Source organism: Phoca vitulina, unplaced genomic scaffold (genome assembly GCF_004348235.1).
Source record: "Phoca vitulina isolate PV1807 unplaced genomic scaffold, GSC_HSeal_1.0 scaffold12, whole genome shotgun sequence".
In the NCBI taxonomy this organism is placed as follows: Eukaryota; Metazoa; Chordata; class Mammalia; order Carnivora; family Phocidae; genus Phoca; species Phoca vitulina.
This window is the reverse complement of record NW_022589715.1, coordinates 11,241,728-11,257,291: the sequence shown is the minus strand read 5'-3', so window position 1 is coordinate 11,257,291 and position 15,564 is coordinate 11,241,728. Positions and strand designations below refer to the sequence as shown.

The 15,564-nt window shown below is 36.5% G+C and overlaps 1 protein-coding gene across 1 annotated transcript in view; it reads right to left on the bottom strand.

Moving 5' to 3' along the window:
* Positions 1-15,564, bottom strand: part of ZC3H6 (zinc finger CCCH-type containing 6) — a 62,770-nt gene that overhangs the window by 18,545 nt on the left and 28,661 nt on the right. The window contains exon 3 of the mRNA XM_032410476.1: positions 11,813-11,935. Coding sequence (XP_032266367.1) covers positions 11,813-11,935 — 123 coding nt within the window. The remainder of the gene's footprint in view (positions 1-11,812; positions 11,936-15,564) is intronic.

Here is a 15,564-nt window from a genome sequence, read left to right as displayed (position 1 = left end):
ATAAATGAATTGATAGTAATACAGGACATCTTTTTTCCCTCAGAAATTTGGAGAAAGAAGGGGAAGATAGTTGTAGTTCTAACTCTTGGTTAGTACTTGTCTATGACAGTATTTAAAGCTAAAGTATTTAAAGTTCAAAAAGCTAAATGCTACTCTGGTATTATTAAACATTCTAAAGTTCATAGATCTTGCTGGTGAGTGTGTTTTGTTCACTTTTTGTTTTCCATGTCCCATGTCTCGATATATGAGTATAAAAGTATACTCAAAAACCCACACCATTATACATGAATTCCTTCTCCAAAAAATATAGTCTTTTTGAAAATATGGAAAATACAGTAAAATAGCTTGAAGTGGAAGAAAATATATATTCTCCTAATATTGTCCCAAATGACAAATTTAAGCATTATAATTATACTTAATTAAAAAAAACAGGGCGCCTGGGTGGCTCAGTTGGTTAAGCGACTGCCTTCGGCTCAGGTCATGATCCTGGAGTTCCAGGATCGAGTCCCGCATCAGGCTCCCTGCTCAGCAGGGAGTCTGCTTCTCCCTCTGACCCTCCCCCCTCTCATGCTCTCTCTCTATCTCATTCTCTCTCTCAAATAAATAAATAAAATCTTTAAAAAAAATAAAAAATAAAAAATAAAAAAATAAAAAAATAAAAAAAACATGTGTGGAAATTTTAGAAAAAGGAAATGTTTATATCTGAGGCCTAACAAGGATTTCCCTAAAAGTTAAAAACATCTAGTGAAAAAATTGCTCATTAGGAAATATTTATTATACTATACATTATTAATTTTATTAATAATTTATTTTACTAAAACATATGAAAACTAAGAATATACTTTAGTCCTACAATTTTTTTTTAAAGTAGCATGGAACCTAATGCGGGGCTTGAACTCACAACCCTGAGATCAAGACCCGGACACTTAACCAACTGAACCACCCAGGCACCCCTAGTCCTACAATTTTATTTAATGATAGTATTCAATTCCATCTCTATTCACTAAAATATTTGTATTAGTTCAGTCATATCTTCTGTCAAATGTTTTTAAAAGAAAGAAAGAAAAAATGCACCTAATTACAGTTTGAAGATCTAGCAAAACCCAGACCATGACTCATCTTCAGCTTAGCACATTTTAAATATAATATAAAAATACTGTCTGCCCTGGCAGATTACCAACATGAGACTATGAGTTTTTAATAAAATGCAGGGAAATATTAAGATCTTTTCAGTAATTATAAAATAGAGAAAAAAATACTTAACTAAACATACCAAGAAAATCAATTAGCTCATCAATTTTAAATTTTAAAGATATTGTATTAGGTTTCTGACTTACTTTGAGCAGTGTTTTTGTTTTTTTTAAAGATTTCATTTATTTATTTGTCAGAGAGAGAGAGAGCCCAAGCAGGGGGGAGCAGTACAGGCAGAGGGAGAAGTAGGCTCCCCACTGAGCAGGGAGCCCGATGTGAGGCTCAATCCCAGGACCCTGGGATCATGACCCGAGCTTAAGGCAGACGCCCAACTGACTAAGCCACCCAGGTGTCCCTTGAGCAGTGTTTTAGAAATTTTTTTTGTTGTTTGTTGTTTTTAAAATCAACTGTTCTCATCTAGCACTTCAGAAATTCAGAAAGGGATTTATAATTGTAGCCAAAAGGCAGTGTTTCTGACATTTTTAATAAAAAACTATGAAAATAAAATAAAATAAATAATTACTTAGATTAAGGTGAAGATTAATTAATTAGTTGAATGATGTCGACTTTTCCTCTTATTAAAAAATGTGATTCCATGACATGCTAGACCAGATGGATTTAATAGATATATTCAGAACATTCCATGCTAAAACAGAATACACATTCTTTTCAAGTGCACATGGAACACTCTCCAGAATAGATCACATATTAGCTCACAAAACAAGTCTCAACAAATTCAAAAAGATCAAAGTTTATACCATGCATCTTTTCTGACCATAATACATTATGAAACTAGAAATCAATCACAAGAAAAAATCTGGAAAGAGCACAAATACATGGAGGTTAAATAAGATGCTATTAAACAATGAGTGGGTCATCCAAGAAATCAGAGAAGAAATAAAAAAAATACATGGAGACAACTGAAAATGAAAACACAATGGTCCAAAATCTTTGGGATGCAGCAAAAGCAGTTCTAAGAGGGAAGTTTATAGCAATACAAGTCTACCTCAAGAAGCAAAACAAAACAAAACAAAACAAAAAACTCAATAACCTCACCTTATACCTAAAGGAGTTAGAAAAAGAACAAATAAAACCAGAAATCAACAGAAGGAAGGAAATAATAAAGATTAGAGGAGAAATAAATGATATAGGAAACTAAAAAAGCAACAGAACAGATCAATGAAACCAGGAACTGGTTCTTTGAAAAGACAACAAAATTGATTAATTCTCTAGTCAAACTCATTAAAAAAAAAAAAAGACTCAAACAAAATCAGAAACAAAAGAGGAGAAATAACAACCAATACCACAGAAACACAACAGACTGTAAGAGGATAAATATTATGAAAAATATGCCAACTAACTGGACAACCTAGAAGAAATGGATAAATTCCTAGAAACACATAACCTACCAAAACTGATCAGGAAGAAAGAGAAAATTTGAACAGACTGATTACTAGCAATGAAATTGATTCATTAATCCAAAAACTCCCAATAAACAAAAGCCCAGGATCCAGATGGTTTCACAGGTGAATTCTACCAAACATTTAAAGAAGAGTTAATACCTATTCTTCTCAAACTTTTCCAAAAAATAGAAGAGGAAGAAAAACTTCCAAATTCATTCTATGAGGCCAGCGTTATCCTGATTCCAAAATCAGATAAAAACACCACCAGAAAAGAGAACTACAGGCCAATATCTCTGATGAATATTTATGCAAAAATCCTCAACAAAATATTAGCAAACCGAATCCAACAATACATTAAAAATATCATTCATGACATTCAAGTGGGGTTTATTCTTGGGCTGCAAGGGTGATTCAATATTCACAAATCAATCACTGTGATACATCATATCAATAAGAGAAAGGATAAAAACCATATGATCATTTCAATAGAAGAAGAAAAAGCATTTAACAAAGTACATCCATTCATGATAAAAATCCTCAACAAAGTAGGTTTAGAAGGAACATACCTCAACATAATAAAGGCCTTATATGAAAAACCCATAGCTAACATCATCCTCAATGGGGAAAAACTGAGAGCTTTCCCCCTAAGGCCAGGAACAAGACAAGGATGTTGACTCTCACCTCTTTTATTCAACATAGTACTGGAAATCCTAGCCACAGCAATCAAACAAGAGAAAGGAATAAAATGCACCCAAATTGGTAAGGAAGAAGTAAAATTTTCACTATTTGCAGATGACATGATACTATATATAGAAAACTCTAATGACTCTACCAAAAAACTACCAGAATTGATAAATGAATTCATTAAGGTCACAGAGCCTACAAAATCAATGTACAGAAATCTGTTGCATTTCTATACACTAATAATGAAGCAGCAGAAAGAGAAATTAAGAAAACAATCTCACTTACAGTTGCACTAAAAATAATAAAATACCTAGGAATAAACTTAACCAAAGAGGTGAAAAATCTGTACTCTGAAAACTATAAAACATTGATGAAAGAAATTGAAATTGAAGATGAGGGGTGCCTGGGTGGCTGTCGGTTAAGTGTCTGTCTTCAGCTCAGGTGGGATCAAGCCCCACATTGGGCTCTCTGTTCAGCGGGGAGTCTGCTTCCCCGCCCCCCACTCATGCTTGCCCTTTCTTGCTCTCTCCCTCTCTGAAATAAATAAATAAATAAAATCTTTAAAAAAAAATAAATTGAAGATGACACAAACAAATGGAAAGACATTCCATGCTCATGGATTGGAAGAACAAATATCATTAAAATGTTTATACTACCCAAAGCAATCTATAGATTTAATGCAATCCCTATCAAAATACCAAGAGCATTTTTTACAGAACTAGAATAAACAATCCTAAAATTTATATGGAACCACAAAAGACTTCGAGTAGGCCAAAACAATTTTGAAAAAGAAAACAAAACAAAACTGAGGTATCACAATTCCAGACTTCCAGTTATATTACAAAGCTGTAGTAATCAAAACAGTATAGCACTAGCACAAAAACAGACACATAGATCAATGGAACATAACAGAAAGCCCAGAAATAGCCCCACAATTATATGGTCAATTTATCTTTGACAAAGGAGACAAGAATATGCAATGGGAAAAAGACAGTCTTGGGGCACCTGGGTGGCTCCGTTAGTTAAGCGTCTGCCTTCAACTCAGGTCATGATCCCAGAGTCCTGGGATCGAGCCTCACGTCGGGACTTCCTGCTCAGCGGGGAGTCTGCTTCTCCCTCCCCTTCTACCCCCCCCACTCATGTTCTCTCCTGCTCGTTCTGCTTTCTGTCAAATAAATAAATAAATCATCTTTAAAAAAAAAGAGAGAAAAGAAAGTCTCTTCAACAAATGGTGTTGGGAAAATTGGACAGATACATGCAAAAGACTGAAAATGGACCACCATACATAAAAACAAACTCAAATGGATTAAGGACCTAATTGTGAGACCTGAAACCATAAAAATCCTAGAAGAGAGCACAGGTAGTAATTTCTCCGACACTGGCTGTAACATCTTTCTAGATGTGTCTCTTGAGGTAGGGGAAACAAAAGCAAAAATAAACTGTTGGAACTACATCAAAATAAAAAGCTTCTGCTCAGCAAAGGAAACAACGAACAAAACTAAAAAGACAACCTACTGAATGGGAGAAGATATTTGCAAATGACGTATTTGATAAAGGGTCAGTATCCAAAATATATAAAGAACTTATCAATTCAACATCAAAAAACAAATCATCCAAAAAAAATGTGATTTATTAATTCTTCAATGATACCTTTAAAGAGTATGAATTTTTCTCTCAGATTAGATGCTTTTTATAAAAACTTTTAATTCTTTTTTTTTTTTTTAAGCAGGCTCCACGCCCAGCATAGAGCCCAATGGGGGGCTTAAACTCACAACCCTGAGGAGCAAGACCCAAGCTGAGATCAAGAGTCGGATGCTTAACTGACTGAGCCACCCATGTGCCCCCAAAACTTTTAATTTTTTTTTTTAAGATTTTATTTATTTATTTGACAGTGAGAGAGAGAGAGAGAGCACAAGTAGGCAGAGCAGTAGGCAGAAGGAGAGGGAGAAGCAGGCTCCCGGCCAAGCAGAGAGCTTGATGCAGGGCTTGATCCCAGTATCCCGGGATCATGACCTGAGCTGAAGGCAGACGCTTAACCAACTGAGCCACCCAGGTGCCCCAAAAACTTTTAATTCTTAATATTAATTTAATTCTCTGATTTTTCACAGCTTTTACAAAAATAATCTCCATATTCCTACTTTTTAAAATAGAATTATCCCTAAACTTTCTATTTATACCCCTAGCTAGTTTTCCCAACTGCAAATATTCCTAATAGCCCTCTAATGATGCAAACACCCCCCCCCAACCCAGGGCTCCTTCTGCAGTGAAAAACTCTAATGTTTGAGTCTGAGCATCACCCATGCAGTGCTAGTACTCCACGAAGCACTAAATGGATGACATTACAGGAGCAGCCCCAGTTCTCTAGGAGAGTATCTCCATATGTTTCACATGTTCATCATTTGGAACGAACAAAATGCATTCATCAGCAAAGATCTAGCAAGTATTTTTTAAAGCCTTCCTGCAAGAAGATAACAGAAATGAAAAAGCCTGTAAGTTCTACAAGTAGGATACAGTTTCTCCAATCACTCTGCTGACTAATTATGAGCCTATATTCTTGGCTAGAATGTCTGCAGGGCAGACTGGCTTTCTGTAAAACGGAAACTGGTCCCACGACAATCACTGTAAACATGAAATAAGGGAATGGGAGGCCTTGAACAAGGATAAGGAAAAGGGAATATATACTAACTCCTCAAATTTAATAGCTAGATGTTAATACTATATTCTATTTTTGGCCTAAATTATAGAAGTTATACAGCAGGCATTTGTTATCTAGGAAAACAGAAGTTTTAGGATGTACTTAGGGTACTTTCTAATCTCAGTGAGTCAACTCTAAAACATATGTGGAGGAAATGGTACTGAACTTTTTCTCCTAGCAGACTAAATAATTCAGATCAGTTCTCCTCCTAAAAAATGTACAAAAGATAGACACAATATTTTTTTAATCCACTGTAAACATGAGAGAGCTATCAAACGTGTGAGGGATTACTGGACCATTAATATCCATGGAGTAGATGAAAATCATGAGAAATGAGCAGCATCTGGAGCGGTTTTTGCTCTGAAAGCATCAGCCCGGCATGAAAAATCAGCTGAAAGGTTCAAGAGCACTTCTGACTGCCCCTTTAATCTATGGGAACAAAAGGAGAAATCCAGAGTCTAGAAAAAATAGAAGCCTTAGTAACCCCCACCCACCAGTTTTGGGTCAATCTCAAAACGTGGGTCAGAGGCTACAGTCCAATCTATCTTCAAACCCTGAAGTTGGAATAAAGTTTGTAAGGGTCACTAAAAATTTGTCAGGAGCAAGTAAAAATCCTCTCTGAAGGAAATTAATATCATCTCAGGCCTCAAATTATTTCTACAAAATGCACTGTATTTTGCAAACACAATGCTCAGCACACAATACAAAAGCAAACAAAAAACCTAGTCATATGAGGAGATAAGACTGGCATGAGGAACAGCTAAAAGCAACCAGTAATAGAAACAGACTCCAGATATTGAAATTCATGTGACACAGATTTTAAAATATCTGTGCTTGTTATTTTCAAGTAAATGACATGAGAGGGGCACCTGGGTGGCTCAGTTGTTAAGTGTCTGCCTTCGGCTCAGGTCATGATCCCAGGGTCCTGGGATCGGGCCCCACATTGGGCTCCCTGCTCGGCGGGAAGCCTGCTTCTCCCTCTCCCTCTCCCCCTGCTTATATTCCCTCTCTTGCTGTGTCTCTCTCTGTCAAATAAATAAATAAAATCTTAAAAAAAAAAAGACACGAGAATTTTAGCAGTGAACTGGGAACTATAAAATTACTCTAAAGATTTGAAAAAAAAACCAAATTTCTAGATTTGAAAAACATAAACACTGGAATTAAGAACTTAATAGATGGGTTTAATGACAAATTAGATCCTCTAAAGAGAAGAGGAGAGAAGAAAGGTAAAGGAGAAAACAAAGCATATGCAGTAAAATGTTAACATTCTGGGAATCTGGGTGAAAGATATACAGGAGTTCTTTGCACTATTCTTAGAACTTAGAAGCTGGGGGCAACACGTTGCCCGATTTCAAGCTATATTACAAAGCAGTGATCCATCAAGACAGCATGGTACTGGCACAAAAACAGACATATAGACCAATGGAGCAGAATAGAGAGCCCAGATAATGGACCCTCAGCTCTATGGCCAAATAATCTTGGACAAAGCAGGAAAGAATGTCCAATGGAAAAAAGACAGTCTCTTCAATAAATGGTGCTGGGAAAATTGGACAGCCACATGCAGAAGAATGAAACTCGACCATTCTCTAACACCATACACAAAGATAAACTCAAAATGGATGAAAGACTTCAATGTGAGACAGGAATCCATCAAAATCCTAGAGGAGAACATAGGCAATAACCTCTTTGACATCAGCCACAGCAACTTCCTTCAAGATACATCTCCAAAAGCTATTGAAACAAAAGCAAAAATGAACTTCTGGGACTTCATCAAGATAAAAAGCTTCTGCACAGCAAAGGAAACAGTCAACAAAACAAAGAGGCAACCCACGGAATGGGAGAAGATTTTTGCAAATGATACTACAAAGGGCCGGTATCTAAGATCTATAAAGAACTTCTCAAACTCAACACCCAAAAAACAAATAATCAAGTCAAAAAATGGGCAGAAGACATGAACAGACACTTCTCTGAAGAAGACATACAAATGGCTAACAGACACATGAAAAAATGTTCATCTTCATTAGCCATCAGGGAAATTCAAATCAAAACCACATTGAAATACCACCTTACACCAGTTAGAATGGCAAAAATTGACAGGGCAAGAAACAACAAATGTTAGAGAGGTTGTGAGAAAGGGGAACCCTCTTACACTGTTGGTGGGAATGCAAGTTGGTACAGCCACTTTGGAAAACAGTGTGGAGGTGCCTCAAAAAATTAAAAATAGAGCTACCCTATGACCCAGCAATTGCACTACTGGGTATTTACCCCAAAGACACAGATGTAGTGAAAAGAAGGGTCATATGCACCCCAATGTTCATAGCAGCAATGTCCGCAATAGCCGAACTGTGGAAAGAGACGAGACAGATGAATGGATAAAGAAGATGTGGTTTGTATATACAATGGAGTATCACTCAGCCATCAGAAAGGATGAATACCCAACTTTTACATCAACATGGATGGGAGTGGAGGAGATTATGCTAAGTGAAATAAGTCAAGCAGAGAAAGTCAATTATCATATGGCTTCACTTATTTGTGGAAAATAAGGAATAGCATGGGGGACATTAGGAGAAGGAAGGGAAAAATGAAGGGGGGAAATTCGGAGGGAGAGATGAACCATGAGAGACTATGAACTCTGAGAAACAAACTGAGGGTTTTAGAGGGGAGGGTGGTGGGGGGATGGGTTAGCCCGGTGATGGGTATTAAGGAGGGCACGTACTGCATGGAACACTGGGTGTTAGACGAAAACAATGAAGCATGGATCACCACATCAAAAACTAATGATGTACTGTATGGTGACTAACATAACATAATAAAATAAAATTTAAAAAAAATAATAAAGAGGGCACATACTGAAAGGAGCACTGGGTGTTATACACAAACAATGAATCATGGAACACTACATCAAAAACTAATGATGTAATGTATGGTGATTAACATAATAAAATAAAATTTAAAAAAAATGATACCAGATTGAAATTCAGATCTACACAAAGGAACAAGAGCACTGGAAGTGAAATGTGGGTAAATATAAAATATCATCCTTTTTCTTTTCTTAATTTCTTTAACTGAATTTTTGAAACAAAAATAATTACATTGTATTTCTAGAGATATATAATAGTTTAATGACAATAAATAATTATAATGTTTAAGAAAATATGAGTCAGTTAAAACAAATGTAATGTTGTTTATACATACAAATTTATTTTGTCCTTCAGAGTAGCCCCCATAGAAGGCTATATATTTATTAAAATACTTCTGCCACTGTTTTAAAATATTGTATACCTCCTTTTCTGGAATAACTTTTAGTGACAGCTTATGAATCAAGAGCTTTTATAAATCTCATTATTTGATATTTTCAAATGCTTTGCTATCTGAAACAGTAACGATCATTCTGAGCATTTTTTCATTGTTTGGAATAGTCTCTAAACAACTTTTGATTATTTCTAAAACATAAATCTACCTGCAAATTATGAAATTTAGGTATCAAATCAGTGTTTGATATATTTAAAAATTTTGTCATTAGTAATGAATAACTGTTAGTGTTCTGAGAAATGGCAGCTCCATTTACTCCAAAATCAGCAGACACACTGAATATACAGATACGTTCACCTAACTCGACAAAATTATTAACTAGAGTATAATTCTTTTCAAATTTTTTTTTTTTTTTAAGATTTTATTTATTTATTTGACAGAGAGAGAGACACAGCGAGAGAGGGAACACAAGCACGGGAGCAGGAGAGGGAGAAGCAGGCTTCCCACGGAGCAGGGAGCCCGACGCGGAGCTCGATCCTAGGACCCTGGGACCATGACCTGAGCTGAAGGCAGACGCTTAACGACTGAGCCACCCAGGCGCCCCAATTCTTTTCAAATTTTAATAGAAGATATTATAATAAACTTCATTTATTCAATAGTTACTTACTGAGCAACTTCAGCTATAAAGAAGGCAATAGAGAAACAGAAGGCAATGAAAGAACTCTAACACACAGAGTATTTTGTTTTCTAAGCTCACAAGAGATTAGGAACATCAAATTAGGAAAAAGAATAGAACTCTGTATACAAGCATATTGACAGATTGGCAGAAACCAGAACTCAGAAAGTCTGCGGTTTTTCAGATAGGTGCACATTGATCTGAACACTCCCCAGTGTTCCTGAGAGCATCAAGATTTTTCTAGCACAAAAGACTATTTACACTGCAGACTGTTCATACAGTACAACATGCCTGAGAAAGATATAAAGTATATCATGTTCTTTTAATTTTTTTTCTATTTAAAACACTTCAAATAATTTTTTGCACTTAAAGAGGTAGATGTCACAAAATTCATATGTGAAAGCCCTAACCCCCAAAACCTCAGAATGTGACTGTATTTGGAGATAGGGCCTTTAAAGAGTTAATTAAGTTAAAATGAGGTCGCTAGGGTGGGCCTTGATCTAATCTGACTGATGTCCTTATAAGAGGAAATTTGGACACACAGAGAGACCCTAGGGGTGTACATGCATAGCAGAATGACCATTTGAGGACAAAGCAGCAAGACAGTAGCCAGCTACAAGCCAGGAAGGGCTAAACAGATCTTTCCCTTATGGTCCTCAGAGACTACCAACCCTGCTGGCATCTTGATCTGCACTTATAGCCTCCAGACTACTAGAAAATAAACTTTTGTTGTTTAAACCACTAGTCTGTAGTATTTTGTTATGATAGCCCTAGCAATCTAATATATGATGTATGATTTTCAAAGATTTAAAATTTATAACATACATCTGCATGTCTCTTTTTCTATATTGAAAAATATAAAACATTTTTTCAAAATATCAGAAGGCAAAGAATAAAACTGAAAATTTCATTTTTCCCCTTAAAAGGCAATACCTCAGGGGTGCCTGGGTGGCTCAGTCAGTTAAGCATCTGCCTTCAGCTCAGGTCCTGGGATCAGTCCCAAGTTGGCTCCCTGCTCAGTGGGGAGTCTGCTTCTCCCTCTACCCTTCCCCCCTGCCCCACTTGTGCTCTCTCACTCTCTCAAATAAATAAAATCTTAAAAAAAAATAAAAGGCAACACCTCAAAACCACAGTGAGAGGTCATTTCACACATATTAGGAAGGCTATTATCAAAAAAAATAAAATAAAACCCAAAGCAAAATAAAGCAAAAAAGCCCCAGAAAATAACAAGTTTGGCAAGGATGTGGAGAAACTGGAAAACCTCATGTATTGTGGTGGGAATGTAAAATGGTGCAGCCATTATGGGAACCATTTTCGCAGTTCCTCAGAAAATTAAACACAGAATTACTATATGATCCAGCAAATCCACTCTTAGGTATATGTTCCAAGGAACTGAAAGCAGGGTCTCAAAGAAATATTACCCACCCATGTTCATAAGCAGCATTATCACAACAGCCAAATGGTGGAAGCAATCCATCTGTCCAACAACAGAGGAACATACAAAATATGGTATATACATACAATGGAATATTATCCAGCCTTAAAAAGGAATGAAATTCTGATACATGCTAGATGAACCTTCAAAAAATTATGCTAAGTGAAATAAGCCAGACAGAAAAAGACAAATACAGTACTATTCCACCTATATGCCTATAGAGTAGGCAAATTCATAGAGACAAAGTAGAATAGTGGTTACCAGGGGCTGGTGGGGAGGGGGAAGTGAGGTGTTATCATTTAATGGGTACACAGGTTCTGTTTGGGATGATGAAAAATTCTGGAAAAGGACAGTGGTGATGGTTGCATAACACTATGAATATACCTAATGCCACTGAATTGTACGTTGAAAAATGGTTAAAATGGCAAATTTTATGCTGTGTATATTTGATCACAATTGTTTTAAAAAGGCAATACCTGAGAAAATGGAATGTCATAATCCCTGTAGAAACTAGCTCTTTTTTTGTGGGAACTTTCTGTATGTTCGACATCTGAATCAAGGCTGTAGTCTGAACTATCATCACTAGATGGAGAATTATGCTAAAAGAAAGGAAAAAACAAATAGTTACACTTGCAAAAGGAAAAAAAATTAACTAGTAATTATATAGGCTTGTTTCAGTCAGAAGTGCCAACCAGTAGACTGTATTATCCTAGTAGGTTCTGAAGTATTAACCAAAAAAATCCTTGCTCCAAAGGCCACCACCACCTCAATTTCTCTAAAATTTTCTGAGGAAAAGTATATCTTCTCCTCTTCTTAAGGATTTAATGGCAGTATTCTCATCATCATCCCTGTGGTCCAAGGACTTGTGCCCCTCTATGCTTGAAAGTGATCTTAGATTTAGGTTAATCTTAAAAGACATAATCTTAAAATTATGTCTTCAAAGAGGATCACAGAACATAAGTGAAGTATGAATTAATTATTTTTACCTAAAATGGCTTTAGAATTCTTATTCTTTTGCATAAGTACCCTAAAGCTAAAAGATACCCAAACATACCAAATTATAAATGTGAAATAAATCCAACTCACAAAATTGAAAAAAAGTGAAATAGAAACCACAAGTAACTGATAATGATTAGCAAATATTAAGAGTAAGCTTTTTATGGGCACCTAAGTGGCTCAGTCGTTAAGCATCTGCCTTCGGCTCAGGTCATGATCCCAGGGTCCTGGGATCGAGCCCCGCATCAGGCTCCCCGCTCGGCGGGAGGCCTGCTTCTCCCTCTCCCACTCCCCCTGCTTGTGTTCCCTCTCTCGCTATGTCTCTGTCAAATAAATAAATAAAATCTTTAAAAAAAAAAAAAAAGAGTAAGCTTTTTAAAGTATGAGTGTACTTCTTAAAAAAAAAGTCACCATATCTCCATTGAGTCAAAATAATTACTTTCTCAGGTTAAGCACTCTTTTTAAAGACTTCTTAAAGTTCTTATCAGTGAAAATATTGACTCAGTAAAAATTTGCTGAACTAAACTGAACTCTGATATTTTCACAGAAAGATGTTTTCCTCCATTCTTAAAGACTCTTTTAAGAAAGACAAACTTTTCCTCTACTTGTTCTTAAATGTTTTCAGGTTTAGTTTTGTGGTGGTGTTATTTTTGCTGATTTGATAGGTGATATGAAGAAATATTTTTATAATTATGCTATGAAATGCTTCAAACTTATTTATTTAACATTTGTTGGCCAGGGTTTGAAATAAATATTGCCCATTTCTTTTTTCTTTTTTAAGTAGGCTCCAAGCCCAATGCAGGGCTTGAACTCATGACTACCAACTGAGCTGGCCAGGCACCCCTAAACATTGTCTATTCAGAAGCCAAGTTTGCTAAGTCTCTAGCAGAAGTCAGCTCCAGCTCAAAGGAAAACTTTTCACTTGAAGATCACTAAAGGGATCAGACTTGATTAAGAAGAGCTCAAATGAAGACACTGAACTGCTTCAGGAAAAACCACCAGAGAAGAGAAGGTTCTCCTTAAGGGAGAAGTTTCTTCAGACTATTGAAAACAGTGAGGCTAAAAAAATATATAGACTTTAAGAAGCCATTAAGACTATTATCAAAAAATACGTGTGTGTGATGGGGCACCTGGGTAGCTCAGTCGGCTAAGCGTCCGACTCTTGGTTTTGGCTCAGGTCATGATCTCAGGGTTGTGAGATCGAGTTCCACGTGGGGCTCCGTGCTCAGTGAGGAGTCGGCTTGAGATTCTGTCTCTCCCTCTGCCCCTCCCCCTGCTCTTGTACGGGCTCTTTCTCTCTAAAATTAATTAATTAATTAATTAAATCTTAAAAAAAAGTAGTAATTATTAACCTGAAATTAGCAATTGGACTATATTAAAAATAGCTAGTAAATAGGTCAGAAGAGATGGTATATCACTTCTGAGATTAGGTTATAAAAAAGACTAGAGCTTTCATCTTGGGTGCTTTCTCTTGTTCTCTCTCACTCATGGTTCCCCTGCTTTGGGGGAAGCCAGATAACATCATGAAGACACTGAGGCAGTCTGTAGAGATGTCCACACGGTGAGGAACTGAGGCCTGCCAAGAGCCACGTGAGTGAACACGGAAAAGAATCCTGCCTCAGTCAAGCTTTGAGATGACTGCAACCCTATGAGAAAAGCTGAGCCGGAATCACCTGGTTAAGCTGCACCCATATTCCTGACCCACAAAAACTGGGAAATAAATCTTTATTCTTTTAAGTTTCTAAGTTTGGGGTAATGTTGTGCAGCAAGAGTTAACTAATAAGATTCTGGTGTCTGGAAATGCTGTGCTTCCACAAGAAATATCTAAAAGGTAGGAGGGGTTTTGGAAACAGGCAGTGGATAGAAACTGGAAGGACTTTAAGGAGAGTATTTGTGAAAGTCTAAATTAACTCAAATGAGGGGTGCCTGGCTAGCTCAGTTGGTGGAGTATGCAACTCTTAATCTCCAGGTCGTGAGTTCAAGCCCCACACTGGGTGTAGAGATACAAAAAATAATAACTAAAAAAATGGGCTAGACAACCAACTCTTGGTTTCCTCTCGAGTCATGATTTCATAGGTCATGAGATCGAGCCCTGCGTTCAGGCTCCATGCTCAGCAGGGGGTCTGCTTGGGATTCTCTCTCTCCCTTTGCCCCTCCCCCAACTCGTGCTCTCTCTCTCTCTCTCTCTCTCTCTCTCTCTCAAATACATAAATCTTTAAATAAATAAATAAGTTGCCTTGAATTACTGTTAGTAAAATTCTGAACTTTGAGGCAACTTAAAGGAAAGTGGGATATCTTATTAAAACCGGAAGAATGGAAATCCTCATTATGCAGTGGCAGAAAGTTGAACAAAAACAGCTACATTCGGTAACATGGAAACTAGAAAATGTGTCTAGTGAACTAAGTGATCTGGTTAAGATTTTCAAGAAAAATGTTGAAAGTATGTATCTGCCAAAGAAGACAGACAAAGAAAAGGCTGTTAAAAAGGAGATGGGACTTGATGGTTTTGAAAGTTCTTAGCTTCAACATACCAAATTTTATTTTTGCTTTTCCCTTTTTTCTTTTCTGTTTTTCTTAAGTAAGCTCCACACCCAACATGGAGCTCAAACTCACACCCCAAGATGAAGAGTCTCATGTTCCACCCACTGAGCCAGCCAGGTGCCCCCTTTTTCTTGGTTAGTCTGGCCAATGATTTATACATATTGTTGATCTTTTTTTTAATAACTACTGGTTTTTCATTCTAGTTCATTAAGTTCTGCTTGTAACTTAATTAAAAGTCCTTCCTTTTTGTTTTTGTTTTGATCGGCTACTTTTCTAGACTAGCAATAATAGCAGTAATAAATACTGCAATACTCTAATTTTTCTCCTGATAACCGCTTCAGCTATATTCTGTTGGTACTTACACATCGGGATTTTATCATTATTTTCACGAAATTCTGCAGTTTTAATGTTTCCCCTGTGTTCCACAGGCTATTTATAGCAGGTATTTGAATTACAAAGCAAAAAGACATTTTGTTTTTTGACTTTAGTAGTAATATCTAATTTTATTGTATTGTAGTTTGACATTGCTCTTTGTAACACTTCCACTCTATCAAAGTAATTAGAGCTTATAAGGCCTACTGTATGGCCGTAAAGATGAGAGGAAGCTGTATTCTCAGGATTCAGAGCTCACTACATAATCTCTCTTTAATATCCTAACCACCTTTTCATCCACTTGATTGATCTCTTTGGG